Source organism: Sus scrofa, chromosome 18 (genome assembly GCF_054392235.1).
Source record: "Sus scrofa isolate SSC_HxYL_T2T_F1_AM1 chromosome 18, Sscrofa_HxYL_maternal_Yorkshire_Landrace_v2.0, whole genome shotgun sequence".
NCBI classification, from domain to species: Eukaryota; Metazoa; Chordata; class Mammalia; order Artiodactyla; family Suidae; genus Sus; species Sus scrofa.
This window is the reverse complement of record NC_139400.1, coordinates 20,993,846-21,021,708: the sequence shown is the minus strand read 5'-3', so window position 1 is coordinate 21,021,708 and position 27,863 is coordinate 20,993,846. Positions and strand designations below refer to the sequence as shown.

At 40.8% G+C, this 27,863-nt stretch overlaps 1 protein-coding gene and 1 long non-coding RNA gene across 41 annotated transcripts in view; one reads left to right on the top strand and one right to left on the bottom strand.

Annotated features, from left to right (window-relative positions):
* Positions 1–27,863, bottom strand: part of DGKI (diacylglycerol kinase iota) — a 474,617-nt gene that overhangs the window by 77,863 nt on the left and 368,891 nt on the right. For all 40 annotated transcript variants that reach the window (XM_021079007.2, XM_021079008.2, XM_021079004.2 and 37 more), the window contains 6 exons: positions 20,350–20,429; positions 18,034–18,078; positions 5,860–5,929; positions 3,633–3,673; positions 2,330–2,457; positions 379–501 (listed from right to left, as the gene is read on the bottom strand). In XM_021079007.2, coding sequence (XP_020934666.1) covers positions 379–501; positions 2,330–2,457; positions 3,633–3,673; positions 5,860–5,929; positions 18,034–18,078; positions 20,350–20,429 — 487 coding nt within the window. The remainder of the gene's footprint in view (positions 1–378; positions 502–2,329; positions 2,458–3,632; positions 3,674–5,859; positions 5,930–18,033; positions 18,079–20,349; positions 20,430–27,863) is intronic.
* The window catches only part of LOC110257584 (uncharacterized), a 170,833-nt gene that overhangs the window by 102,092 nt on the left and 40,878 nt on the right, over positions 1–27,863 (top strand). Inside the window, exons 2-3 of the long non-coding RNA XR_014833705.1 lie at positions 19,668–19,964; positions 22,442–22,638. This is a non-coding gene — a long non-coding RNA (uncharacterized LOC110257584). The remainder of the gene's footprint in view (positions 1–19,667; positions 19,965–22,441; positions 22,639–27,863) is intronic.

The following is a 27,863-nucleotide window of genomic DNA, read 5'->3' as shown; positions in this document are numbered from 1 at the left end:
GGCTCAGAACTGAAGAAGGATGAAACAAACCTATGACAGCAAGTCAAAATGTTCACATAAATAACACACTCTATGCCACTTCCAACAACTCATGTTCATACCCATCCATGTCCTCACAGGTTGGCGAGCATAGGGGCGTCTAGTAAAACGAACAAGGGTCAGGTTCAAAGTCATCACAGATCCACATGCAAGGTCTCACTGTGGCTCAGGAGCAAAAGAAGTGCAAAGTGAAGCTTTGGGGGTGGGTCAAAGGGAACAAGGTGAATAAAATGTCAAACCACAGGGGCCACACACCCAAGACGGCTGAACGCCCCATGGAACCCTCCCCTGGCAACCCCAGTGCCAGTGGCGCAGAGGACAAGGAGAGCAAGCTCTTACTGCAACACTCGGGAGTGGCTGAAATCTCTCAGATCCGAGTCTTCATAATGCGGAGTGATCATCCCCAGGCCGCTGTCACTCAGCATGCGTTTGCGGAGGGCAGGATTCCACCAGTCTGTCATTCTGAGAGGAAGAAGGGCAGCAGACATTCAAGGTCAGCCACCGGCCTCGGTCGGCCCTTTCTCAGGATCATTCTTGAGTCCAAATGGGAGGAGGGAAATTCATCTTTATTGGGCATTTCTGAGGTATTTCACATTTATTAGTTCATTTGATTTTCTCAGCCATCAGGAACGCTTTGTATGCTGCCGTCCTCTTTATAAACAAGAAAACTGAGATTGAGTACTTTTATTTTTATTTTTTTATTTTTTTTTATTATTTTCCCACTGTACAGCAAGGGGGTCAGGTCATCCTTAGATGTATACATTGCAGTTACAGTTTTTTCCCCCACCCTTTCTTCTGTTGCGACATGAGTATCTAGACATAGTTCTCAATGCTATTCAGCAGGATCTAGATTGAGTACTTTTAAATGCAACATAGGTAAGAGGAGGCAGCACTTGATGCAGAACGGTGGATTAGAAAATAGCAAAGCCCATTCTCTCTCATGGTGTGCCGGTTCCTAGTTTATTTTCAAAGGGGGCAACGGAAATAAGAAAGGAACTGACTCGAGTTCCCATCGTGGCTTAGTGGTGAATGAACCTGACTAGTATCCATGAGGCCAGTAGTCTAGTCAATCCGTGGTTTGATCCCTGGCCTCGTTCACAGGGTTAAGGATCCACTCTTGCCATGAGCTGTGGTGTAGGTCGCAGATGAGGCTTGGACTGGCATTGCTGAGGCTGTGGTGTAGGCCAGCAGCTGCAGCTCTGATTTGACCCCTAGCCTGGGAACTTCCATATGCCATGGGTGGGGCCCTAAAAAGACAAAAGACAAAAAGAAAAAAAAAAAAAAGAAAGGAACTGATTTAAGTTCTGGATCTGCAGGCTACTTTATCATTGCAGATAACAGAGTAACAGAGAGTGGCTGGGAGAGCAAATCCTGGGCGAGCCTGGCGGAACTCACTCTCCATCGCTTCTTACCAAGTGCCTCAGACTATCCTAATTTTACATGTATCAACTCAATTTTCAAGCAATTCCATGAGCAGGTAGTATCACTTCCACTTATAAATGAGGGGAAAAAAGCATAAAGCATTTAAGATGATTAAGTCACTATAACATAATTGGAGGAACTTATGAAAGGCATTTAATTACAGTATGTGGCTCTTAAGAAGTCCTTATATTTCACAGTTATTTTTATGCAATCTACATGTTATGCAATCTATCTGGATGTAGTTTTAAAAAAAAGGAGGAGGAGGGGGAAGAGGAAAAGAGGAAGAGGAAGGATGAAGAGGAGAAAAACTATTGTCAAACCACCTGTGTGAGTTTTTAATGTGATAATATAGGCATTACAGATGTATATGTACAAACACAAATACCCGTGCTGTCTAGTTTGGTTGGAAGTGTCCATGTGTTGGGTAAAGAAGGCTCAGATGTGATACAGATCTGAGGGTGAATGAATAATTCTACCCAGCTATTCATAAGGCAAACTTAAAATGGAACAGCTATAATACATTCTTTTTTGTTGTTGTCTTTGGTCTTTTTAGAGCCGCACCTATGGCATATGGAGGTTCCCAGGCTGGAGTCTAATTGGAGCTACAGCTGCCTGCCTACACCATAGCCACAGCAACGCTGGATCCTTAACCCACTGAGCGAGGCCAGGGATCGAACCTGCAACCTCATGGTTCCTAGTTGGATTCATTTCCGCTGCGCCATGACGGGAACTCCAGGAACAGCTATGGCACATTCTAAGGAAAGACAAGAAAACCTGTATTTCAAAATAGTTTGATTTCCAAACCAGATGTGGTTGTCACCCTGCAGCCAGCCTCACCACCTCACCACCAAGGATGAAGTCCACTCACCCTGAGGCTTGCTCCACCACCAGGTCAGGCATTCCTGGAGGTGTCCCCGCCTGCTGGGACAACACCATATCTGGGTCCAGAATAAAAATCTCATCTTGAGAAATCTCCATCACAAAGTGTAAATGTTCCTAAGAAAGTAAAAGAAGTCTGTCAGGTGATTGATAAGGTATTCAAACCCAGCATAAGAACACTACAACAAAGCATTCTTGGTCTTGAGAAATAAGGACATTTTATGACATAGCAAAGGACCACAGTGTATTTTCAGAAGCCCGACCAGTGGACATCCCCCTTGAAGCAGCATGGTAGCAAGAGGCTAATGCAGGGGAGAGTCGAATCCCTCTTAGTTTGGCACTCCTGGACCAGGATCTGGTTAGGTATAACCTGAGATGGCCTTCCTTCTTCTTCCCAAATACTGTCCAAGAAGTGACACTTCATGCAACTTGGTCCAGCATGCTTATACAATGCCCTGGACTTTCACCCCCGGGATCTGGTCAAAGCCAAGTGGCAGGTCTAACACCTGGTTTATCTCTGGATTCCATTCTGAACCTTCTTTAATGGAACCTGACAATGGGGGCACTTGTTATTTGGGAATAGGCCTTTTTTTTTTTTTTTTTTTTCCTTATTACCAAACTCTGGGAAGTGGTGTGTTGAACCTAAAACTAAGTAGTACAGATATACACTTGAGGTCTCAACTTTAAGCAGAAATAAACTTTAAAAGGCATAAAATCTGGCAAGGAAGCAGTCAAAGCAGGCATGTGAATGAAAGTTTAGAGTGCAGCTGGCGACAGTCTCTACGAACCTACTTGTTTCCTGGACTCATTTTCAAGGTCAAGCCATATCACCTTGAGTCTACAAATCATAAAACATATGAAGACAAACAAAAAGCTCATAGCTGAGACGATGAGTACCACTCCAGAATCTGTACACATTTCAGTGTTTTGCTGAGAAAATATATAAGATGAGCTACCGATAAAGTATATTTACTTGAGAATTTTTCACTTTCACAAAGAGGCTCGGAGTTCCCATCATGGTGCAGCAGAAATGAATCCGACTAGGAACCATGAGGTTGCCAGTTCAATCCCTGGCCTCGCTCAGTGGGTTAAGGATCCAGCATTGCCATGAGCTGTGGTGTAGGTTGCAGACGCGGCTCGAATCCCGCATTGTTGTGGCTGTGGCGTAGGCCGGTGGCTGCAGCTCCGATTCAACCCCTAGCCTGGGAACCTCCATATGCTGTGGGTGTGGTCCTAAAAAGACAAAAAAAAAAAAAAAAAAAAAAAGCACAAAGAGGCTCAAGAAAACTTACCTGAGATCTGTCTATTCGATAAAAGCGATCAGCAGAGGTTGCTAGGGCGAAAAAAAAAAAAATGTATACGGCATCAGAGAGTCCTGTGATCTGGCACCAAATTTACGACCTTCCCTCCCACTATGACAATCAAAAAGCTTATATCCCAGTCATGCTGGACTGTGGGCCAGTCCCTAAAACCATTTAGAAAAACTCAGACTTGACCCCTCTGCTGCTGCCATCCCACTACTCAGAAAGCCCTTCCCCATCACACATGCCCATCAAAGTCATGTCTTAAGGATCAACCTGAATGATGCTTCTTCTGGGAAACCTGCCCCAGACAGAATTGGTTGCTCCCACCTCCAAGCACATTTACATTTTGTTTATACTTCTTACAGAAACGACCTTCACAGAGAACTCTGAAATTTAAGATATCTGTCTCTTTAAGGTCTGTGTTTCATATATTCTTTTATGTCTCCAGATACCAGCACAGAATCTTCAACAGAGCACGGACTCAGTATGTATTTATCAAGTAAATAAAGCCATAAAAAAAACCCCAAACATGTAGGTAGCCTGACTTCCTGAGGAAGTGATTCTCATTATGGAAAAGAGCTTGAAGATGCAGCGCTAGGGAGCACATCTGGGATTAAAGGCATCTTTTCACTTTAAAACTGAGTCCCTAAGCCATGACTGAAGAAAGCTAAAATGGCTCCAAATTTATGCAAACATTTCTATAAGGAACGGGGCTCTAGTTGTAGTTTGCAAAAAAAAAACAAAACAAAACAAAACAAAAAAAACAAACCTTAATGACAAACATTGGGTTTCTAGAAATTAATCTGATTATTCTTTAAGATGCAAAGAATGATTTTCTTTCTCACTTAAGTCTACCTGAGCCTCAATATTATAGATTTTCTATAAAGTACACAGTACTAGAGGGAAAACCTCAAAATGCAAATAAACACTCACAAATCATAAATATTTAACAAGGAGCTTCTCTCCAAGGGAAATGAGCTAAGAAACAAGACAATCATAGACCTTGCCCTCTGTAAGCAATAGGGGGATAAAATCTACCTGAGATGAACTTAATATACTTTGTTCTTTTAACTCTGACTGAATCACCTTTTAAACTACATAAGCCAAACTATTAGCTTATGTATTAACAACTAATATCTTAAGACCACGGACCCCCACTTGTAATTTTATCTAAGACTCTCTATATAAACCAGACTGTACATAGAACGGTTCATATACAAGTTCTGAATTTTCTTAAATATAAGGTGTTCCTCTGTGGATTCAGGGAAAAACCAAATGGTTATATTTCTCATCCCAGGGAGTAAAGGAACTGGAGGACAAGTGATGTAAATTATCTTCAGAAGCAGTTGACAAGCCACTAATGAAAACCTAGGTCATGGTGTATGTGGGTTAGATTTTGTGCAGATACAAGTGCTCATCTTCATGAAATGTTCGCCCTCTCCCACATCTGCCATTCTCTCACCCACATTTATTTCAGATGCACTTCAGATGCACATACAGGTGAACAAAAGAAAAGTCTACAGTGAAAGCCAAATGTCCACACAGACAAGAGAGATACTGGCTAGTAGATACATTGGGAGTACACAGTGTGGAAGTACTGAAAAATGGATAATTGCATAGAAAAGTAGGATGATGGAGCATTATGGGAAGGGGAGATGGAAACTGGACTCATTAACCAATCAGAAAGTTAACTGATCTATTATTCATGCAATATGTCACGCTCAGCAGAGCAGATCTGAATGCAACTGAAAATGCCAAACCTTTCACAAAAATGTATACCTCATACAGAAATGACAGTTTATGGAAAATAATTTGGAGGTTCCATAATATGCAAATAATATCCAAATTAGTACCCACCCCATGCTTACGGAATCCATCTACTGGCCTACAGTGAAGACAGACACCCATCATGCTTTAGAAAAAGGGGCAGTTAAAGGGAAATGTCAGCTTGAGCAACTTAATGCTGAGTTCAGCCAGAATTAACCAAGTCGTTTTAAGGGAAATGACTTCAGGAAAGTGTGTTGCAACATCAGCTAATCCATGTCGTTTGAGATGCAAATACCAATCACGTGGAGTCACGTGTGGGGCTTCTGAATAATCTCTTGGAAAATCAGAGTCTGCTCTAGCCGTCAGTGTGTTGCCCCGTGGCTTCCCCAACCACCTCCCCTGCCCCCACCCCGACTACCACCTCTCAGGGAAATACGGAAATACTTACCATCTAGAAAGCACCACCGTGGGGAAAGTCTCTGAGCTGAGAGCGCCCTGGGGAAGGAGGTTTCATGGTCCTGGAAAGAGACACACATACCCTCGTGGTTCCATGTGACTGTCATGAGGGGTGCCCCGCAGGCCACATTCTGCCCTACTGCCTGTTCCTAAGAGCAAGCATCCTTTCCCACACAAAGCGCTGGTGAGAGATCAGGCATACTTTTCACTGGAAGCACACACACAGAGGCTCTGCATTCAAAGCATCGTTCCACGTAACAACTCCCACATAAAATTTCTGGGAGGTTTTCAATTATTCCATTAAACATTCATAAATTATATAACTTGGGACATGTACTTCCTTTGGGGACTTTCTTTCCCTTTATGAAGTTGAGGAACTAGAGGCAGCTGACTATCATGTATATTTCAGTTCTCCACATGGGTATAAAAATGTCCCCTCTGCCACTAATAATTTTTAAAACATAAGCAGCACATTCTAGTTTATAACATATGATGTGAAGCATTCCAGCTCTGGCCCATCATGAGATCGCTGACAGAAGTAAGACACCACGTGAGGAAGGAGGCCAGGTCTCTGTGAGGAAGACACTGGGAGTTTGACTTTTATTAGAGATTTGAGATATTCAGATATAAGGAGCATCCCTGGAGTGAGGTTGGGTGTGCATGATCTTGTGTGTACAGAGAAAGACAGGAGAGGGAAATGAGGGAAAGACAGGAGAAGGAAAACAGAGAAGAGGGAAGAAGAGAACCAAACAGAGGTTGCTCTGGCTTCTTGGAGGGTTTAATCTGCCCTTAGGCAAAGCTTTGGCTTAAATCAGTGGTTCTCAAAGGATGTACCCTGGCCAGCAGCATCAGCAGGGAGGATGTCAGAAACGCAAATTCCCAGGTACCACCCCAGATCTACTGAAACCCTGGGGGTGACGCCCAATCTTTCAGGTGAGTCAGATGCATGCTAAAGTTTTAGAACCATCAGCCTAAAGTTACATAGTTTAGGATAATGTGAGAAAAAGAACGTGTGTGTGTGTGTGTGTGTGTGAGAGACTGGGTCACTTTGCCGTACAGTACAAATTGAAAGAACACTGTAAACCAACTATAATGGAGAAAATAAAAATCATTATTAAAAAAGTTATGTATTTTTTATAAAACATGCAAAGCTATAGATATATGTCAGGTGAGAATTGTATTATAAATCAAGAAATCTGAAAGTGACTTGACACATTTAGGGGCAACGACGAAGGCTAATAAACATGTCAAACAGAACTGTGACTGTCTTCTTTAAGAGGAAAGGGACTTAAAACACCAAAGATACTTTCTGAATTATGAGGCCAAATATGCTACCAAGACCACCATGGGAAAAAATACCAGAATTTCCCTAGGTAAAAACTGACTCCGAAAGAATACAGAAAGGCCTCAGTTATCATGTTTAAAACCTACAGACTGATAAAGTTTTTGCTAGAATATATGAATTCAAGAATGATGGATATTATTTAGTATAATGAAACGCAGATGGATACATTGTCTTAGTAACATAACCCACTTACCACAAGCTGTTAATGTAATATTAATATCACCGTATACCTTTCTAATGTGCCAGTGTCTGTGTATCCAGAGGGTTTTATGCATGTGCCTGACCAATTTTGCTTATATTCTATTCATTTATTTACTCTGTACCTTGACTCACAAAGCATTTGATATAACTTAATTCTCTTAAGGTTTTACTTAAAGAAAATGTTACGTCTGCTCTCTGAAAACCTAGCATAGAACCCTTTAAACTCTTTAAACATGTCAAATAGTTTTGACAATCCTTGAACCCATGACATTTCATGTAAGTTTGGTGTGTCTATATTTATGCGCATTTTTCACTGCTTCCCAAAGGTTATCAAAGTGATCTGAGATTCCTCCAAAAGGTTAAAAAGTTACTATTTTAAGTAATCAAAAGTTTAGGTCAGAAGAGAGTCAACAAAGTAAGATTTTCATCATTAAAATGCTTTAACAATATCCAAACTTAGACAAATAGGAATTACTATTGCAAAGGTATTAGGGATTCAAGGAGCAAACAGTTGAAGCTCTCTGAGCTGGTGGCTTTTCTCCTCCCATCTACCTCACCATTCTTCCTGAAGCTCTGCTCTAGCACGTAAAAAGCAAGTCACAAGAGAAGAAGCGTAATCGTGCAGAAGCCTCCAGATATTAAGTGGTAGAGTTACAATTCAAATACAGGCCTCTCTTACTACAGAAACTATAACCTAATATCCCAGGTTTTTGCTGTCTAGAGAAATTAGTATTATTTGGGATTTTGAAGGATGCATGGGGTTTGTATAGGCCAAGTTTGAGGGAAGCTTTTTGACTCAACTCAAGCAAAAACATGAGGAAAGCAAAGGAAGGAATGACCTAAAGGGCACTGAAGACCTTCCTTGGACTCTGGTGTGGAAGGATTTTAAGGATTTTCCACAGTTTCAGCTTTGTTAGCTGTTAAATAATCTTCAGTTTTTCTTAACAGGCATGTCATGCCTGGTAACTTCCCCAGCCATGTTGCTGCCTCCTTTCTACTCCCGTGTATCCATGTGCTTAAGAATCCTCTAGAAATACGGTAATCAATGGGAGCAACAGAGAAACAGTCCAGAGACAAGGAACTGAGATGACATCCATGTAAAAAAAAATTCTGATGACAGAGTTTAGATAACATGCCTGTATGTATTCCATGATTACAATTCTAAACTCCAGTGCAGTGATGACTACTGTACAACTATGAATGTAATAAAATTCAGTGAGTAATTTAAAAAAATTTTTAAATTAAAAATAAAAAAAATAAATTCCCACATGAGCATGGCCAATATTACTAGGTGGTTTATTTAGCATGTGATATAGTCATGCTCTCTGCTACAACTTCATATTCAAATCTGTACTATGGTGATTATTGCAACCTTTTTTTTTTTTTTGGCAGAAACTGTTTATTCCACAGAGATAAGGTTAAATCTATACCACAGAATAAAGCAGCAATTTTATTTATTTATTTGTCTTTTTGGGCCACACCCACAGCATATGGAGGTTTCCAGGCTAGGGGTTGAATCAGAGCCACAGCAATGTGGGATCCAAGCCACATCTGTGACCTACACCACAGCTCACGGTAATGCTGGATCCCTAACCCACTGAGCGAGGGGATACAAGCTGTATCCTCATGGATGCTAGTCAGATTCCTTTCCACTGAGCCATGATGGGAACTCCTAAAGCAGCAATTTAAAGAGACTAATTTGGAGTTCCATTTATTAGCATGACCTAATGTTCATGGTATATTACTATTAAAAGTAAATTGTGGTATGGAATGTAAATCCATTTTTTATTTTTACAAACCAATAAAACCCCATATTTGTTTGCGTGTATGTTTATGTGTATAACTTTGTATTGATGTGGAAAAAGGCACAAAAGGGTACACACCAGAAATGTGCTCTCCTAAGGTCTACACTGGGTAGAGAGTTAAAAACGAAGCAGAAGTCTAAAATTGTGCACCGAAGGAAAACTAAGGTAAGCCAGGGTTATAAAACCCGGCAAACTTCATGACATAAGTAGCCAATGAAACTCAAGAGAAATACCTTGAAGACTTAATATCAAGGACCCGTTTTGCTGGAGTGGGTTAAAAGGGAGCAGGAGTGAAGCGAAGCAGACTGTCAAATAGGAACTAACAATAGCCCAAAGTCGGGATCTGTAAACTTCCTTATACACTGATGGTCCCAACTAATAATGACCACAGAGGGCTGAGGGTCTTTTGTATTCAAGACTCATGTAACTCCCGCAGCTTGTCTATTTTACGCCCCCATTTCTCCTACTCAAAAAAAGAGAATCAGAAAATGTGTGAATGGGGTGCGCCCTTTGTGGCTCAGCAGGTAACAAACCTGACTGGGATCCATGAGGACGCACGTTCCATCCCTGATCTCACTCAGTAGGTTAAGGATCTGGTGTTGCCGTGAACTGTGGTGCAGGTCGCAGACACGGCTTGGATGGTGCGTGGCTGTGGCTGTGGCTGTGGTGTGGTAGGCAGCTGTAGCTCTGATCAGACCCCTAGCCAGGGAACTTCCATATGCCTCAGGTACAGCCCTAAAAAAAGAAAAAGAAAAAAAAGGAACATGTGTGAATGGTAGTGATATTAGGATATAGGTGACGTGGAACTTGCTGTGGCTGTGTCTTAACTCTCATTGCTAATGCCTTGTGGGTGTTACATCAGGTAACTGTGTCCTCACAGAGGGCCTGGCACACAAGTAGAGCAGGTGGCCCTGGCATTAAGGGATCATGGATCCAGGGGCAGCAGGAGGGTGAGCAGCAATGCAGTGCAGACCATGAGTCAGACTTGAGCAGGAAAAGGGGAAATGAAGAAACAAAATAGCCCAAGCAGGGGTCAGGTACTGGCCCTCGGGATTTCACGGGGCCTTGGATCCACAGCTTCATGGACCCGCTATGATGAGCATGGCAACATCCTTGTTACTAAGCAAAGGACAGTCGAATGAATGGTCAGATATATATATATTTGCTTTGTAAATGCTGCATGTTAAAATCAACATATAGGAGTTCCCGACATGGCTCAGCAGTTAACGAACCCAACTAGAATTCATGAGGATGCGAGTTCGATCCCTGGCTTCACTCAGTGGGTTGAGGATCCGGTGTTGCCATGAGCTGTGGTGTAGGTCACAGACACAGCTAAGAGCCCACGTCACTGTGGCTGTGGCGTAGAGCTGTCAGCTGCAGCTCCGATGAGACCCCTAGCCTAGGAACCTCCATATGCTGCAGGTGCGGCCCTAAAAAGACAAAATACAAAAATGAATAAATACATAAATTTACAAAGACAATTTCTGATGGAGCCAAAAAATAAGTCCAAGAATATGCACCTTTCAGCAGTACCTGACTGTAGACATGTAAGAAAGGTGATGGCATGAATGCAGCCACATTTCAGGAGGCAGTCGCATAACTCCCTGAGCTGTGCCACTAACATCACATCAATAGCCTTCGGCACTTGTTTAGGGCTTCTTGTCTTCTTGGTCCTCTCAAACTGCATAATCAAATCCATGATCCATCAAAGAGAAAAGAGTCCTGCTCATTTTGTGGTCCGCTATTTCTCTTCATACAACTGCGATGCTTTAGATGGATGTGACCGTCACGGCTCTATAGTGCAGGCAGAATGACACAACCTTGGACGTAACCGTGCTCCTTTCTGTTTTCTAAAGCTGCATGCTCTTTAACTGAATGGCATTAACAAATACTACTCACTTCGAAAATCCCTGATACGCGAATTTTCTCTTTTGCTACATGCTAATAGAAGATCTGCCTCTTGGGCTAAAAATAAAGCATGGGCAACAGCACAAAGGCAAACCCGGTATTTTTCATACATATATTTTTGAAAGTCAACTGCCATGAATTATACGTAATTGATAAGGAAAATATCGAAACCACTATCTGGCAAACATACGCCAAACTTGCCCTTAATTTTCATTCAATTACTCACAGATGATGCACGTAGAATTTAACGATTGCACAGCAGTCCCATTATGCACTCCAGGAGGTTACCCAATTAAGCAATATTCACCTAGCATTCACCTTTACTATGAATGAAATTCTTTTTCTTTCAGAAAATTGAGGGAAGATGTGTGCAGAGGCAACGTAGAAATCCCTTTGAATTGAGAATCTCTGCTTCATTTAATAATGTCTCGTCAATAATCACTGCACATTTAAATTTCTCTCATATCCCCATCCAAATTCCTCATCCGCCTCCTTGATATCTCCTGCACCCAGTCCATCTATTCATTCACTTCCCTCTCTTTCCATCACCAAGTCATGTACCAACATCTCTTCGTCCTTAGTGAACAGACCATCGGGGATGATTAGAAATATGCATTTATGCATCTCTGTCCAACTATAATCCCACAAAATGGACTGGCTACTTTTTTTCCTTTCAGAACTCTACCCCTCAAAGCTATTCCTTTACCACCCACAACTCCTGCAACAGAAGAAGGTATAGAAATGGGATACCCATTTCCAAATCCGGCTTTGAAAGATGATGAGATACTGATGGTGCAGTAGAAAATGGAAATGAGAGATATTCCAACATTTCAAGAGCCCTTTTCTGATGAGAAAGTCCTCCATTAACAAACATAACAACAACTGTGTGTGTGTGTGTGTGTGTGTGTGTGTGTGTGTGTGTGTGGTTAGCTGTCTAGCCTTCACTTACCACAGCAAAGAGACTTGACCCCAGGAAAGTCTTAATTCTCCATTTGATACTTTTCTGACAGCTCCGATCTAGCTCCAAACAGCCACAGCATTCTCCAAATTTCCTAGCCAACCCCTGTCCTTCTCTAAGACAAGGTAAATTAATTTGAAGGAGGACTCCCTGGGATGTGTTTTAATCCATCCATTCAAGGACTGTTCTAGAATCCAGAAAACAAATTTGGAAGGAAGACATTTCAGAGAAAAGAGAGAGATGAGTAAGGGAAGTCAGTAGGAGATGGGGACTCTATCAAATATATGTGGGCACCTGCTGTGTGCCTTGGACTAGACAGAATTCTGATGGAATACCACACAGACCTCTCCTCCAGGAGGAGACCAGGTCTGTAGGAAAGACAGAAAGACATCAGAAGATAGACAAATGGCTGGAGATTCAGATCCGACCAAGAGCGTTTTCTAACGAACATGAGGGGCACCTAAAGACTCTAAAGGATGAAGGACTTTCTGAAATTGCTTCATCTCTTTTGAAATATTCCAACCATTTCCAGTGTTATTTTTAAGTAAATTAATTCTTGAGAAGGAATCACCTGAATAGAGCCATTTTCAACAATTATGCAAACAATTATTGAATTATTTCAACAATGATTGAGTCCTACTGTATTTATTAAAATCTCATGTTATTCGCTCATAATATTCAGAAAACACACTCCTATGTGCCGACTATATTAGCACCCACTGAGATGGGGAAATGCACGTGTGTACAGAAACTCTACTTCTCCCTGGCTCCACTGCCCTGGGTTCTCTGGTTATTCTACTAACCACGTCCACAGGCACCTCTTTCTGTATTCCTCTGCTACTTTTTTCCTTTCTGCTTCTCTTTCTCTCTCTCCCTCCACTTTCTTCACCTAGAACTTCCATCTGCCTGGTCCCCAGTCATGTCCTGAGAACCATCAGCGTTGACTCAGGGTTTCTCAAACTCCTGACGACTGACATTTGGGGCTGGATAATTCTTTGTTGTAGGGGACTAGCTTGGGAATGGTGAGATATTTAGTAGCATCCTGACCTCTACTCTATAGATTCCAGTACCACCACCTCCCCTAGGTGACACACAAAAATGTCCAAATCCCAGTGTCCCATATGAGGGGCAAAATCTCCCCCAGCTGGAAATCAAGAGAATGCCTGAATCTGCCTCTATGCCTTAGTAGCCTTATGACTTGGAGTTAAGAAGGGACATAATGGTATCCGGGGGGAGTAGAGAGGAATTATTTCACAGCAGGTGGCCTTAAGAAGCATCTTTATCAAGAAGGTAGGCAGAGTCCAATTGGCCTATGAATTCTAGTTCCTCTGCCAGCTCAAGAATATCCTGGATCTGCAAGCACAATGCATATTGCTTGTCAAGTTCTAACGTATCAGTCACAGGTTACATGAGATGCCATTAGGATGGAGGGGCTTTTGTGTTTTGACCTCAGAGATGGTGCAGGCAGGAATTATCAGCAGCTATAAATAGCCAACACATTCTTGTATAACCCGTAATACCTTATTAGATTAATAGAAGGTGTCATTTTTGAGCCTTAGTGCTTTGTTGGCAATTCGCTGTGAATTTGGGAAAGGAAGAAATGAAAGCAATGAAATGCGTAAATGGCTGGGAACTGCTATACAGCTCACTAATAAGGTGTCTTGGGCACTTGTACACTTTTCCAAATGCTGGTTTTCTCTGGAGTTTTTCTCAGCTTTAGAAAACAGTCAGCTAAAAGCCCCAATTGCAAATTAGTGAGCCCACAGGAATTTCTCAGGTTTTTAAACTTACTGGTGTTTATTCATTCCATCACGGTTAATTCTCAAGCATACTGAGTTCCATCTCATCCATAGGAAAGGTCATCAAAAAGCATTTAAGGCTTTCTGCTGCCCATGTTTCTTACAGGTCTTTCTCCTACTCACTCCCTAACTCCCATGGAGACAGACTAGAGGTGTTGATATTATCAGTTTCCGCATTAGAAAACAAACGATTGGGGGAGTTCCCATCGTGGTGCAGCAGAAACAAATCCGACTAGGAACCAAGAGGTTGTGGGTTCGATCTCTGGCCTCGCTCAGTGGGTTAAGGATCCGGTGTTGCCGTGAGCTGTGGTATAGGTCGCAGATGCAGCTTGGATCTGGCATTGCTGTGGCTGTGGTGTAGGCAGGTGGCTGCAGCTTTGATTCGACCCCGGCCTGGGAACCTCCATATGCCGCAGATACAGCCCTAAAAAAGACAAAAAAAAAAAAAAAAAAAAAAAAAAAAGGAAACAAAAGATTATTAAATTTTCTGCCCAGCTGGTTTTGTCACTTCCTACATAAAACTAATAGCGCCTCTGGCCCATGGATTTTATACACACCCTTGGGAAAAATACAGAAATCAATCTGCATCATCTCAGCCTCTCAATAGGATTTGACACATTTCATTACTTCTTCCTTTTTTGAAATGCGTTTCAATTTTGGCTTTCATGATATCAACTTTGCCTTGATTTCCAGCTGCTCATGTTTCCATGACTCTTCTTGACTGATCACTCTCTTAACCTTGGGCTCTTTTTGACGACTCAGTAGACACAGATACGACACTGGGTCCTTTATGAGAATTCTCCCCGAGTGATCTCCAGCCTCACAGTTTTAATGAAGCACCGTCTGTTTGCTAATGACGCTCAGATTGCTCTGCTAAGGCCTGAATTTTTCAATGAGCTTTGAAAAGTTGTACATCCAACTTTCTACTCATAAAAACCTCAAAATCAGTGTAGCCAAAAAAGAAGGCTTTATTCACCATCCTTCCAATTCATTCCTCTTCCTATCTGCCTGAGATCCCAGCCAGATGTGAATTTTTTTAAAGCTACATATATTGTTTATTACAGACATATCTAAAACAAAATTACAAAGAAAGGATGAAAAGAGAATGACAGAAAAGACATACCAGGTACACATTAATATCAGATAAAACAGAATTAAAGGTAAGACATATTGGTAATTAAACGCATAACATCTTGGCAAAAGGAAGAATTTACAAAGAAATATCTATGAAGAACTTCTAGTACCTAGTACTTTATACTGAGGTATGTAAAGTAAGAACTAATTGAAGTAAAGAAAAAAAGGACAAATGTAAAATTTTGCTAGATGGCTTTCATACTTTTGTTAGAATTCAAAATCATCAAGTGAAAAAGATATAGAAGGCTTGAATACTATAGCTAATAAGCATTTACAGCTTAATAGATATACATCAAACTCTGCTTTAAACAGAGAATACACATTCTTTTCAATAGCACACACAAAATTAATAAAAATTGACTGTATTTTAAGTTGCAAAGCAAGTGTCAACAAAGTAAAAAAAAAAATAGTTAGTAGATACAAACTAATACACTTAGAATGGATAAGCAGTGAGGTCCTGCTGTATACAGCACAGGGATCTATATCAAATCACTTGTGATAGAATATGATAGATGATAATATGAGAAAAGCATATATATACACACACACTCTTTTTAAGTGGGCCACTTTGCTGTGCAACAGAAATTGACAGAGTATAGTAAATCAACTAAAATAATTTTTTTTCAGGGCCGCACCTATGGTATATAGAAATTCCCAGGCTAGGGATCAAATCAGAGCTACAGCCACTGGCCTACGCCATAGCCACAGCAATGCCAGATCCAAGTTGCATCTGCAACCTATACCACAGCTCACAGCAACACCAGATCCTTAACCCACTGATCGAGGCCAGGGATTGAACCTGAGTCCTCATGGATGCTAATCGGGTTCATTCACCACTGAACACGATGGGAACCCCCAGAAAAGTTGTGATACAGTTAAGTGCCATTAATCCTTCTACACACTTTTATTAACAAATAATAAAATAAATACCCTTATCATATTCTAGAGTCTCAACCATCCCAATATCTGTGGATGTACACAAACACGGCATCAAGAAACATGGCACAAAATATCCATATATCAAAACTCTCATGCCAAAATGAGTACGTCAAATAAACCAGGATAATAACCAGTTTTAACGTATTCATAAAACTAACTAGGAGAAATGTTTGAGATGCTTTGATAAAATTACAAAGGTTCTAAAATGTCCATGTGTAAAAATTACAAACTCTTAAAAAAAAAAACAAAAAAAACCCAAAAAAAACATCTTAAAATCTTATAACTACCAGTGCCATCTCTTAAAGGGTAAAAAATATGGGGTTTTTAAAAACCCCGTATTTTTAAGAATGAAATGAAACTAAGATAGTGACTCCAGGTAAATAAGCAAATAATGGATATGAGAAATTTAACGCTCGATCTAAAAAATAACGTGGACATTTGCCTTTTAACGGCCAACAAAACAAAACAGTCCCCAAAGGAGACTTTATTTTCTCATAGTAAAAACACCCTGAGTGAATTTTCATTCCTTCTATTACAGCCAGATCGAAGACAGGACTCTGGAATGGGGGGGTACTTGGAGAAATAAACATAAGAACAAATAGAAACCCAAGGCCATTTCTGTCATTCAGCTGCAGGATAATGAGGCTGCTTTGGCTGAAGGTACAGGGTATCTACTGGCTGGGAAAGAGAGCTACCTTGAGGCTACAAGGCACAGGGAATCTTTAGTTGCTGTTTTTGCAAAAGGATGCTTAACTAGGAGCTTCAGCTATAGCAAAATAGACACCAAAACGCAAAGTGAGGTGCTACCAGGTTTTATAGACTTAGGATGTCTTTAAGTCCTTCCCCCACGTGGAGGTGTAAAAAAATCCAAGAGAGGATTTATTTGGAAGGCCTCTTTGGCATGCTATGACTCCCACACACCCCTCCCAGTCAGCAAGGGTATTGGGCCTCTCAGAGCAAAGGGCTTTCATGGGACAACTCGGAGAGCTTTGCATGTCTCCTCTGCAGTTTGGGGTCATGTCATGAACTGGTATCTAAATCATTCCAGAGGAATCCAATGGGTAAGAGGATTGATGAGCAGGCCTGTGCTGTACAGCAGGGGTGGGAAACTGAGGAAGAAACTACATTCCCAAAGATTGTAAGGCAAAGAATACTAGGTGTTCTGCTATGGCCTGGATGTGGGTTATTAGGGAAAAGCAGGCTGGGTTTATTAGATCCTGTCCAAGAGACCGGGATGAGCCAATGAGATTGCATTTTAAAAGGCTGGTTTGGAGTTCCTGTCGTGGTGCAGTGTTTAACGAATCCGACTAGGAACCATGAGGTTGAGGGTTCGATCCCTGGCCTTGCTCAGTGGGTTAAGGACCTGGCGTTGCCGTGAGCTGTGGTGTAGGTTGCAGACACGGCTCAGATCTGGTGTTGCTGTGGCTCTGGCGTAGGCCGGCGTCTACAGCTCCGATGAGACCCCTGGCCTGGGAACCTCCAAATGCCGTGGGAGCAGCCCTAGAAAAGGCAAAAAGACAAAAAAAAAAAAAAAAAAAAAAAAGGCTGGTTTGATGGTTGTAGAAGAAGGGAATTGATTTTCCTGGCTGTGAAGGAGAAACCCACAAGCCAGATGCTGCTGGCAGCCATCTCGGACCAGGACCATGACTCGTCCAGAGGTGAAATTGGACAGAAAGAGCACAGAATAAAAAGACCGACAGAGAAACAGAAAATGAACTATGGCCAAAGGGTGCACAAAATCCACCCTGGATCTGAACGCGTTTGCTGATGTGAACCAAAAGACTCCCTGTCAAGCCAGTTTGAGTTGAATTTTCTCATATTCGTCACTGAGAACCTTTCATTTTATCCTCTTTTCTAAATGATCTGGGTGAAGAGCCACAGCCCAAACTCGTGCCAGACTAGGATTGCCCACCTTGCAGGAAAATGCAAAAGAGCCAGGATGCCAACTTCGCTTGGTTCTTGGACTGAACTCTGTCCCTCGGGTAGATATGGGCTCGACTCCAAATGAGACATTAATTGAAAGATGGACTTCTCTTGGCCGGAAGGTAAGAAACAAGGAGAGTCAATTATATGTTACCTGGTAATGAACTCTCTGGGAGCCAGAAGAAACTGACTGCAGGTCCTAATGAGAGAATGGAAAGAAAAAAAAAAAAAAATACATAGACCTTAAATTAGTTTGAACACGTTGCCTCCACAACTGTACCAACGAAACTCCCCATTTCATACTGTTAAACCCGTTTGGAAAGCATCGAACTCCTCCCCAGCCCCTCGGGGTTAAACAAGGAAGATAATGCCACATGTAATTAAAGCACATCAACCTGGACTGAGAGGAGAAAAGGCGTTGACCTACTGACACTTACAAATCCTACAGAGTGTGTGGAGGTGAGGGATCTAATTTCAATGACAGGAGACAACTGAAAGTCAAAGACAGGCGATTTTGTTGTAATAAACGAGGGTCCTATTTAACTTGCACTTGGACTTTTGGCTTGTGAAAGAAGCTTCTTAAGTCCCTTTAGGCGCTTAGGAAGAATTTATTTATCTGAGACCAAAAACATCCTGTCAGAATTGGCTTTATACCAACGCGTGGCTTGGCTTTCACAGACTTCCACAGACAAGAAAATCACTGGCCACCTGTGCATGATCACGAAGTGCGAATTAACAGGGTTGAAATTAATGAGGTTTTCCTGGCAGATTCTGAGAGCCAGGCTCCCTTTATAAAGTTTTATAGTAAGTTGTCACCACGGTCATGTGCGGCAGGCTTCCTTATTAATGAGAGTCGTGATTCTATTTACAGAGCTCAGCACTCCTGGCTACCTTTGTTCCCACACCTACTCTGCACAGGCTTTATCAACTCACCCTCCGAGCCCAAGTTTAAAACTTTTCTTCTTGATTGGTGCCTGCTCTTAACGTTTTATTTTTTTAAGAATCCTACTTTTAGTTGTTGAATATGGATGTAATAAGCCTAAGTTAATTTTTAACAAAGTCAATGCACTAGTCGTATATTTTGTGGCTGTGGAATCTTAAGTTACCCTAGAGGTTTTTTTTTTTTTTTAAAGTTTGGTATTAATGATGATTCACCTTTTTTTAATGGCAGGTATTTTTGAGGGAGGTTCCACAATAACAGATGAATGCTATTTTGAAAAAGGAGATACTATATGTTGTTCTAGGATTGATTTGGATCTGAGTCACATGCTAAAAAGTGCACAAATTTGAACACGCTTTAAGGTACCATTTTCGGTAAAAATAGCCAAATAAAGCCACACATAAAAACTTTATTGACTTTTCTTTTCTCACCCTTATCAGTATTCAGAATCTGGCCTCTAGCTCAAAAATTTCTGCACTCACAATTCCATCTCTATCCTCTTAGCAACGTGGTAGAGAAAAATTAGTAATTTTTACACTACTTTATGCCTCCAACCTGAGTTGACTTCCATCAAGAGAAACAGAAGTTAATGTTCAAAACGAAGTAGCTACAATTCTACAGTTCAAAGGAATTTTTAAACACTATCTATCTTCTTTATTTGGGATATTTACTTATGCATAATGTGCTATCTAGAAGAGAGTTGATTGTCTTGGGGTATTTATCAAAATCACCCAGAAGCTTTAAGCATATAAATGTCTATACTACATCCCAAAAAGTGATTCTAAAGTGCACCTTCCATTCAGAAACCAAGACAGAGAAGTGGCTATTAATTTTTTTTCCATTTGTAGAACAAGACACTGACTACTTGCTCCCATCATCCTGAAAACAACAACCAATGACCACAGCAGTGATCGGTCTGGGTCTCCTGGCTTCGCTGATGCAATTCAAATTCATGGGACTGTCACCTATGAGGCCCTCTCCTTTCTCTTTCTCTACAGAAGACCAGATTGAGAAAAAAGTAACAGAGAGATTATTCTTTGGTGTTCTGACACAAATCCTCATGAAATACAGCTTTTTCTTTCCTGCAGAGGTTACATTTTAAAAAAAAGCTGTCTCTGACAGAAGTCTGTACTAGATACAAAACAGTAAGTAACCCCAAATCTCATTTTTCCTTCATTATTTATCAGTGCCCTTTGAAGTTCTGTATAGGTCAAAAAATAGGTGAGCTGTCTGGCAAGAAGACGGGGGTTCTGAGTTATAGTTATGGATCCTACTGGGGCAACATCATGCTGTCATTAACGCAATCAATCCTTTTCCATTTCAGCCACTGAGGAGGGAAACAGCTGGGAGCGGGGAGGAGAAGGGGCAAGGGAGAAGACGCAGCATAGTCTTCAAAGACAAGGAAGACAAGGCCACCATACTTCCATTTCCTCCCCAAATGCATCATTTTAGAAGCTAATATCCATGGCTGGTAATTGTTAGAAACAATGGGAAACTGAGCAGAAGAAATGATTGGCTAAAGAAACTCACCTCCTGAAGGCGATCTATGTACATACGGCAAGTCTCCAAATCACAGTCTCCACGCACAACTAGAATACCCAGAGGGATGGCTGAGGGTGAAGGAAAGAGAAACGTCTAAAATACCATATTTGATTTTTCTATTTTGATGTAAATGTGTTTCTTATGGTTAAGAAAACTCTCCTAAGTATTTTTGATTTTTTTGGATGTTTCGCTGTATCCTGACACCACCACCCCTCCACCCCCACGACCTGTCCCTTTACTTATGCAGTTTTCATACTCTTGCATGACCCATGCTGCCCCCTGCCACCAGGCCGGCCTTTGTTTCATCTTGTCTCAGTGGCCCTGATAAGAAGTATAATGCCATGGGAACAGTGGATTGACAGGACCAGAGGCTGTTCAAGCCAGCTGCTAATTTATGCCTGCATTTGCAATAGCCAACATACCAGAGAGGAATGAAAAAAATCATAATTCTGGACACTTAACCCTCTTCCTCCTAAACACATGGGGCTTCATCTTTCTGTCACACTGTGACAATTCCCTAATTAAGAGACTTAAGCTACTCAAGGCATTGTTACTACTTGGTGGCCAATACCAGAACCAAATAGGAAAGAAATGTTTTTAAAAAACCAAAAGCTTCTAGAAGGTTCACAGCTTAAACTCCAACTGATTTTAACAATAGTGGAAATGTGGTAGCAGCAGGCCTTCAGGAACCAATAAAGACAGCTGTTACCTGCCTTAAATCCCCCTTTTTAGGTGGTAGTAAAAATGTCACACAATGGCTTTAGTGGCTAGAACCTCCTACTTCAGATACAACCATAAGATTCCTGAAATACTGAAATTCCTGAAATAGTCTCCTTCCCAAAACTTAAAAAAATGCATACATTTCTGATTTTAAAAGTACAGTTATTTTAAACCCATGACTTAAAAAATATTTCAAAATCTTGAATCAACCAACTAGAGACTAACAAGGAGATGACAGAACAATTGGTCTAAAGATTTTTTAAAATCTTTCATTGGATTTTTATTTATTTAATTTTTTTTTTTTTTTTTTTTGCTTTTTAGGGCTGTACCCGTGGCATATGGAAGTTCCAGGCTAGGGGTCAAATCAGAGCTACAGCTGCCAGTCTACACCACAGCCACAGCAACATGGGATCCAAGCTGCATCTTTGACTTACACCACAGCTCACAGCAGCCCCAGATCCTTAACCCACTGAGCAAGGTCAAGAATCGAACCTGCATTCTTAGATACTGGTTGGGTTGGTTACCACTGAGCCACAATGGGAACTCCCAAGTCTTTCATCGGATTTTTAAAGGTTCATTGTCTATAAATAGGTCTGAAAATGCCAAGTGCAAGGACTTTAAAAATTAATAATACAGAGAATGAAGTGCATGGGAAAATCTTGAGGAACCCCCAAAGTAGTTGGAGAAGGCACCCATATAAAAAATAAGAGTAACATAGGCTATACTAAATGTAGGAACTTAGTCACATGAAAACTCTAGGAGAGAGGGGCTAATTTTTGTCTCCAGGGTAGATGTGATGCTCTCTGAAGGATATGGAGCGCCACTGGTCTTGTAGTTAAAGAAGCAAGAATTGTCTAGAGAAAAAGAAATAAGAGTTTGCTTCCCAACACTAGCTCCTCAACTGGCTGAGGGACTGCGATGCCACCACCTCATACCTTCAGGTTCCCAAAGTGTTGCACACATAAGCTGGAAGGTATCAATGTGGACTCTCTCAGCACAGCGCGTGACAACTAGTTTCCTGTCACAGCGCCAATGTCTGCTAGATACACAACAAACTTTTGTAAAAAAAAATATACATATATCAAAAGGTAGGGGGAGGAAGACAGGCTTAAGGCCTATCCAAGTGTGAAAGAGAGTGTCTTTAAGAGCTAAGCCTACTTTCCAGGGTTGGCAAAGAAGAAGGGGTAGGAGCAGGGGTCGACAGTGTGCATTAGATTGGAGCTTGTCGTTGCCAATTCTTCCAAAAGCCAAGCAAGAGAACCAGTCAGCAAAAGAGTGAGGAACCATGCAAGTGTCACATGTTTGGGGGAAAAATTATCTGGAAAAACACCTTTTCTCTCTTTTTTTTTTTTTTGAATAGAAATGGGAATATCCTCAAAATCTTCAGTATGGTAATCGTGCGTCTTTGAAAAATTCAATAAAGAGATTCCTAAAAAGAGTGACTAAAGTCACCATCCTCAGCTCGACTACTAAAGAGATCCTCGAAAGGAGATCCGTTTAGGTCAGAGAAGAAGAAGGACTCCTACTGCTTCAAGAATGATGAGGAAAACCTAGAAGGTTGGCCTAGAAAGTAGATCAAAGGTTTTGGAAATAGAATATAGCTATAATTATCATGAGAGTCCGTGTTAGAATCTTGTTAAATGATATTTTCTCTTAATTTCAAATGTGCAAATGTAGAGAAATGGAATTCAGTCACTATTTATCTGTTTATTTAAATGAGGAGACACATTTTACGGAAAGGCAGAAATGCAGTCAACACCTCTTACTTCCTTCTACTATCAACGTTTGGAGTTAGCCTGGTCATAAATCCAAGCTATTTGGTAGCAGAAATTTTAAACTACAATTAGAGTTTGGATATTACAGATGTGGAATCAATGAATGGTCTAGGAAAAAGTCTTCAAGGATGTGTCTTTCATTTCTACTATGGATATAAAATCAGCAACTTTGCCTATTCCTCAAGAAGCTGAAGAGGAGAAACAGTGCATTTGATTGACATTAGTTATTCAGCTGAGCTAAAAAGAAAAGTCATCCTATAGCACAATTTCATAGCATGACTGCTGAGAACTGTTGTTAAATTTATCCTATGGGAGTTTCCATTGTGGCTCAGTGGATAACGAACCTGACTAGTATCCATAAAGATGCGGGTTCAATCCCTGCCCTCTCTCAGTGGGTTAAGGATCCAGCATTGCCATGAGCTATGGCGTAGGCCAGCAGTCGCAGCTCCGATTTGACCCCTAGCCGGGGAACCTCCATATGCTGCGGGTATGGCCCTAAAAAGACTATATATCTACATCTATATCTCCCATGAAGGTACCAGGGTGCAGCAGAAAGAATGTACAGTCATTCTCTCTTAGATTCAAATCCTAGCACTGCTTTGGTCTTAACAAGTTACTCAATTCCTCAGATCCTTGGATTGAAGACTACAGTATTTAGAATAGGTCTCTTCTAGGAATTTGTGAAGATTAAATACAAGGGTATATCTAAAAATGAATAACAAGAACATCAATGCTAATTCTTCCTCATTCCCTTTAGTATCTTTTAAGCATCTTGAGCTAGAAAATGGATATATACTATCTTTCAGTTAATTACACTATAAGGATTAGCTGGTAGTAGTTCCATAAGTTATACTCTATTTACTTAAAAAACAAACAACTTTTACTCTTTCTTCAATGGGAAAGGTAACTGCAGTACAAAAATCCTGTAGCCTGACAACTTCCACTGAAGGCTTTACAGTGAAGAGAAAGCAGAAACTTGTGGAAAATTACCACCTTCCTCTTACATTACTGACAACCGGTTGCCAAACCTCACTGAAGTTCCCTTGATCTTAATTGGAAGAAGTGAGAGTACTTATCACCTGAGCACTAGCATCTCTATTCCTGATCTTGATGACTCATCTTATTTGGGACTTGGAGAGTTTATTTGATGCCAATAAGCCTCAGCCAATATTCAATCTACATAATGGAAATTTTATTGCAGGGATCAAATGGAATGTACAAGTTCTAACTAAGCAATAAAGAAGAAGTTTGTTTCTAGATTGAGAAGGCAGATTTAACACATACTTCTCTCTCACCAGAAATGCTACTAAAGTATATGAATTTTTAAAAGGCATAAACCCACAAAAAGAGGAGGAACCGTGAGGAGAAAATGGTAAGAGATACAGCAGATAGAAAACTGAGAACTGGCTCAGAACCCCTATAGAGTCTAATCCTAAACCATGAATGGGGATGGGTAAGAACCAATACAATTTACACTGCAAAACCTTCAGAAAATGTGCAAACTGCCAGCATCAGCTGCAGCTGAAGCAAGAAGTACTGGATATTAGATCCCTAGATTCCACCACCCACTCTTGGTAGATGCAGTGACTTTACAGAAAATGGGGATTAAGTTATCACCTATAGAATGCAGAGACCCCCAACTTTCTTTCCTCACTAGACTCTGAAAGTTGGCAGCCAGAGCCTTACTTTCTTGGAGAGAGATTTGAAGACTCTTCTCTGTGGAATCCTCAAAGAGTGAAGAGAAAACTTCCTATCCATGAAATACAAACATGACTATATTGAAAGATTAAGAATAGGAAGAAGAAAAAGGACAAGGAGCATCAGTCACAGAACACCAAAAATGTCCTTGAAATGTGATGGAACAGAGTATAATAGGTTAGAAGATGAAGTTGAGAAAATCTCCACAAAAGAAGAGCAAAAATAAAAAGAGGCATAAAACAGGAGAGGAAAGGTAAGAAAAATAACACTGGCCCAGTGGCCCAAAATTCCACTAATAGGAGTTCCAAAAATTTCAGAGAAAAATAGAGAGGACTGATTATTAGAAACAAAGGAAAAATCAAGACTATTTCTTAGAACTGAAGAACTTCAGTTTCCAAATTTAAATGGCCCAACAAGCACAATAACAAAAGAACAACAGGAAGACTTTTTTTTTTTTTTTTTGAAATTTAAGCGTATTGGAACCAAAGAGAAGAGTGTACAAATTTCCAAAGAGAAAAAAACTAGATGGCTTAGAGAGGCTCAGGATAGCTTCTCAAAGGCAACTGTACAGTCAGGGCAGCAATGAAACAATGCTTTCAGAATTTGAAGACTTTTACACCTAATCCAGACTCTCAATCAAGTCCAAGAATTGAATAAAGGACAGGCCCTCTACTAAAAAGTTACTGCAATACTTGCACCAAAAAATGTTGCATTTGCAACAAGAATAAGGAATGCATGGGAAATAACAAATGGGGAATCCAACAAAGAAGAGATGAAAAAAGAAAAAGAACCCCCAAGGGGATGGGGCTAGAAGATTCTAGGATGACAGATGTACTGGGGCATGGTAACTCGACTGGAAGATACATAGAGAGCTGTCATCATTAAGAATCTCATAATCACAGGAGAGTTATTTTTCAATCCAAGAACAGAATGTCTAAGTGAATCTGAACCAGTTTCTTTATCATCCTCAGATGTGCTCTGCCTTAACCTGTTCTTGAGAGCAAGAGTTACGTCATGGTGAAGCATTTCTGTGCCCTGGAACAAGATGTGTCTAGGTTTGGTTTCTAAACACCTTTAATTTTTTGCTACTTTTTTACAGCATCATTATCTGCAGGACCTTGATTTAAAATTGTCCTAATTTTACACTGTTATTGATTCATTCTTAATATGTAAATTCATATGTGTTATATATACATATATACACACGAGAAAATAAATGAAATTATATGTTCCTTAAAAAAAGAAAAGAAAAATTCAAACTCCCTTCCCTTCAACCATAGTTCCACTTGATAGCGAGAACTTACCCTCACACCATGCCAACACTTGCCAGAATCAAATCCTAACCTTGCCCACTAACTCTTCTTAGAATGGGCTCATGTGCTCTCTTAGGAGAGCTGAAGGCAGACGATAATCCTGAGACTTTCTTTTCAGCTCCTTCATCAAAAAGTGAAAGTATCACCTTGCCCTTACACAGGGAGAATTAGAATTGCTACTTGGTTTTTCAAAGCCACTCTATCTGAACTAGGAATGCATTTGTCCGTGGTAACTATTTATCTATGAAGAGAATGGCAAATACAGAAATCAGTTTACTGATTGTGGTAGGAGACAGGTAAGGAGAGGTACTTGTTCTGCTTCTTAATCTGGATGGGAGGTACATGAATGTCCATTTTACTGTTAATCTTTAAACCTATGCATCTTACATATAGACATGTATGTATATTTGTGTATGTATTTATATAAATGTATGAACAAGCAAGATACAGGAACAGAACAAGTATGTGAACATGGGGTTTTGTGTGTGCATGTGTGTGTGTGTGTGTGTTTATGTGTGTGTGTATTTCAGAATTGAAAATAAGAAATGCAAGCTATCCCTGGCAACTGATTTTCATCATAGTTCAGTGAATATTCTCTGTGATGTTCTCTGTGAGTAAAAAAAAAGAAGATACATAGGCCATCCCATCATGGCGCAGTGGAAACAAATCTGACTAGTATCCGTGAGGATGCAGGTTTGATCCTTGGCCTCACTCAGTGGGTTAAGGATCCGGTATTGCCATGAGCTGTGGTGTAGGCTGCAGACAAGGCTCAGATCTGGCATTGCTGTGGCTGTGGTGTAGGCCAGTGGCTGCAGCTCAGATTCGACCCCTAGCCTGGGAACCTCCATATGCTGTGGGTGCAGCCCTAAAAAGACCAAAAAAAAAAAAAAAAAAAAAGACATATAAATTAGTATCAAATAGGAAAAGGGGAGAAAATGTAGATGAGTAATCAATCCTCCCCCAAATGATATCTAAGGCCGCAATCCATTTCCAGCAACGGGCACCAGGCATATTAAGCAGTCATAATCCCTGTGGCTCATCATGGTATGTGTACTTGTTTGTGTATCTATTTAAAAAGCATCAGGATAATCTCTGTGCCTTATTTGGGCTTCGGAAGTCTCCAGAGCAGCGACGTCCAATAGACCTTTCTTCACTGTTCTATGTAGGAGTTGACTAGCCATGTGTCATACTGAGCATTTGGAATGGCCAGTGTGACTGAGGAACTGAGTTTTTAACTTTATTTAATTTTGATCAAAGTTTAAATAACCCCATGTCACAAGTGAACATTGCAAATTTGTTTGTGGAACCAAAAAGCTGAACTTCCCTAACACCAGATTCCTATGTCAAAACCATCCATGTTTTAACTTTTCCACAAGTAATGCACAGATCCAACAAGTAAAACTGCTATCCTCTTTGCCCCTACCCAGTTGGATTCAACATGCTTTCTAATTTCTAGCAGTAGTATTCCTCGGTTGACTGGGGACAAATTTATTCCCCTACTCTATATCCTACCTTTCTTATCCTAGCTGTCTTAGTCATTTCTCTGCCACTCCTTCTATTAAAACACACTCTCAGATCCTTCTTGACAATTTGGTATACATGACCAAAAAATAGCTAAAAGGGCTAAACTTCTAAGAAGCACCTGAGTTTTAATATGTCTGAAATCTGGGCTAACCTGATCATCACAGACCGAGTGTTTGTGTGCCCCCCTAAATTCACATGTTGAAGCCCTAAGCCCCAGTATGATGGTATTTGGAGATGGACCTGCTTCAGGAGGAAATCATGGTTAGACGAGGTCATGAGTGTGGGGCCCTTGGAATAGGACCACCGCCCCCTCCCCTCTCTCTCTCTGTCCCCTTCCTCCTTCTCTCTCTCCCTTTGAGGACATGGCATGTATACAACCGTCTACAAGCCAGGAAGAGAACCCTCACCAAAAACCAACTCAGCCAGCACCCTGATCATGGACTTTCCAACCTCCAGAACTGGAAAAAAATAG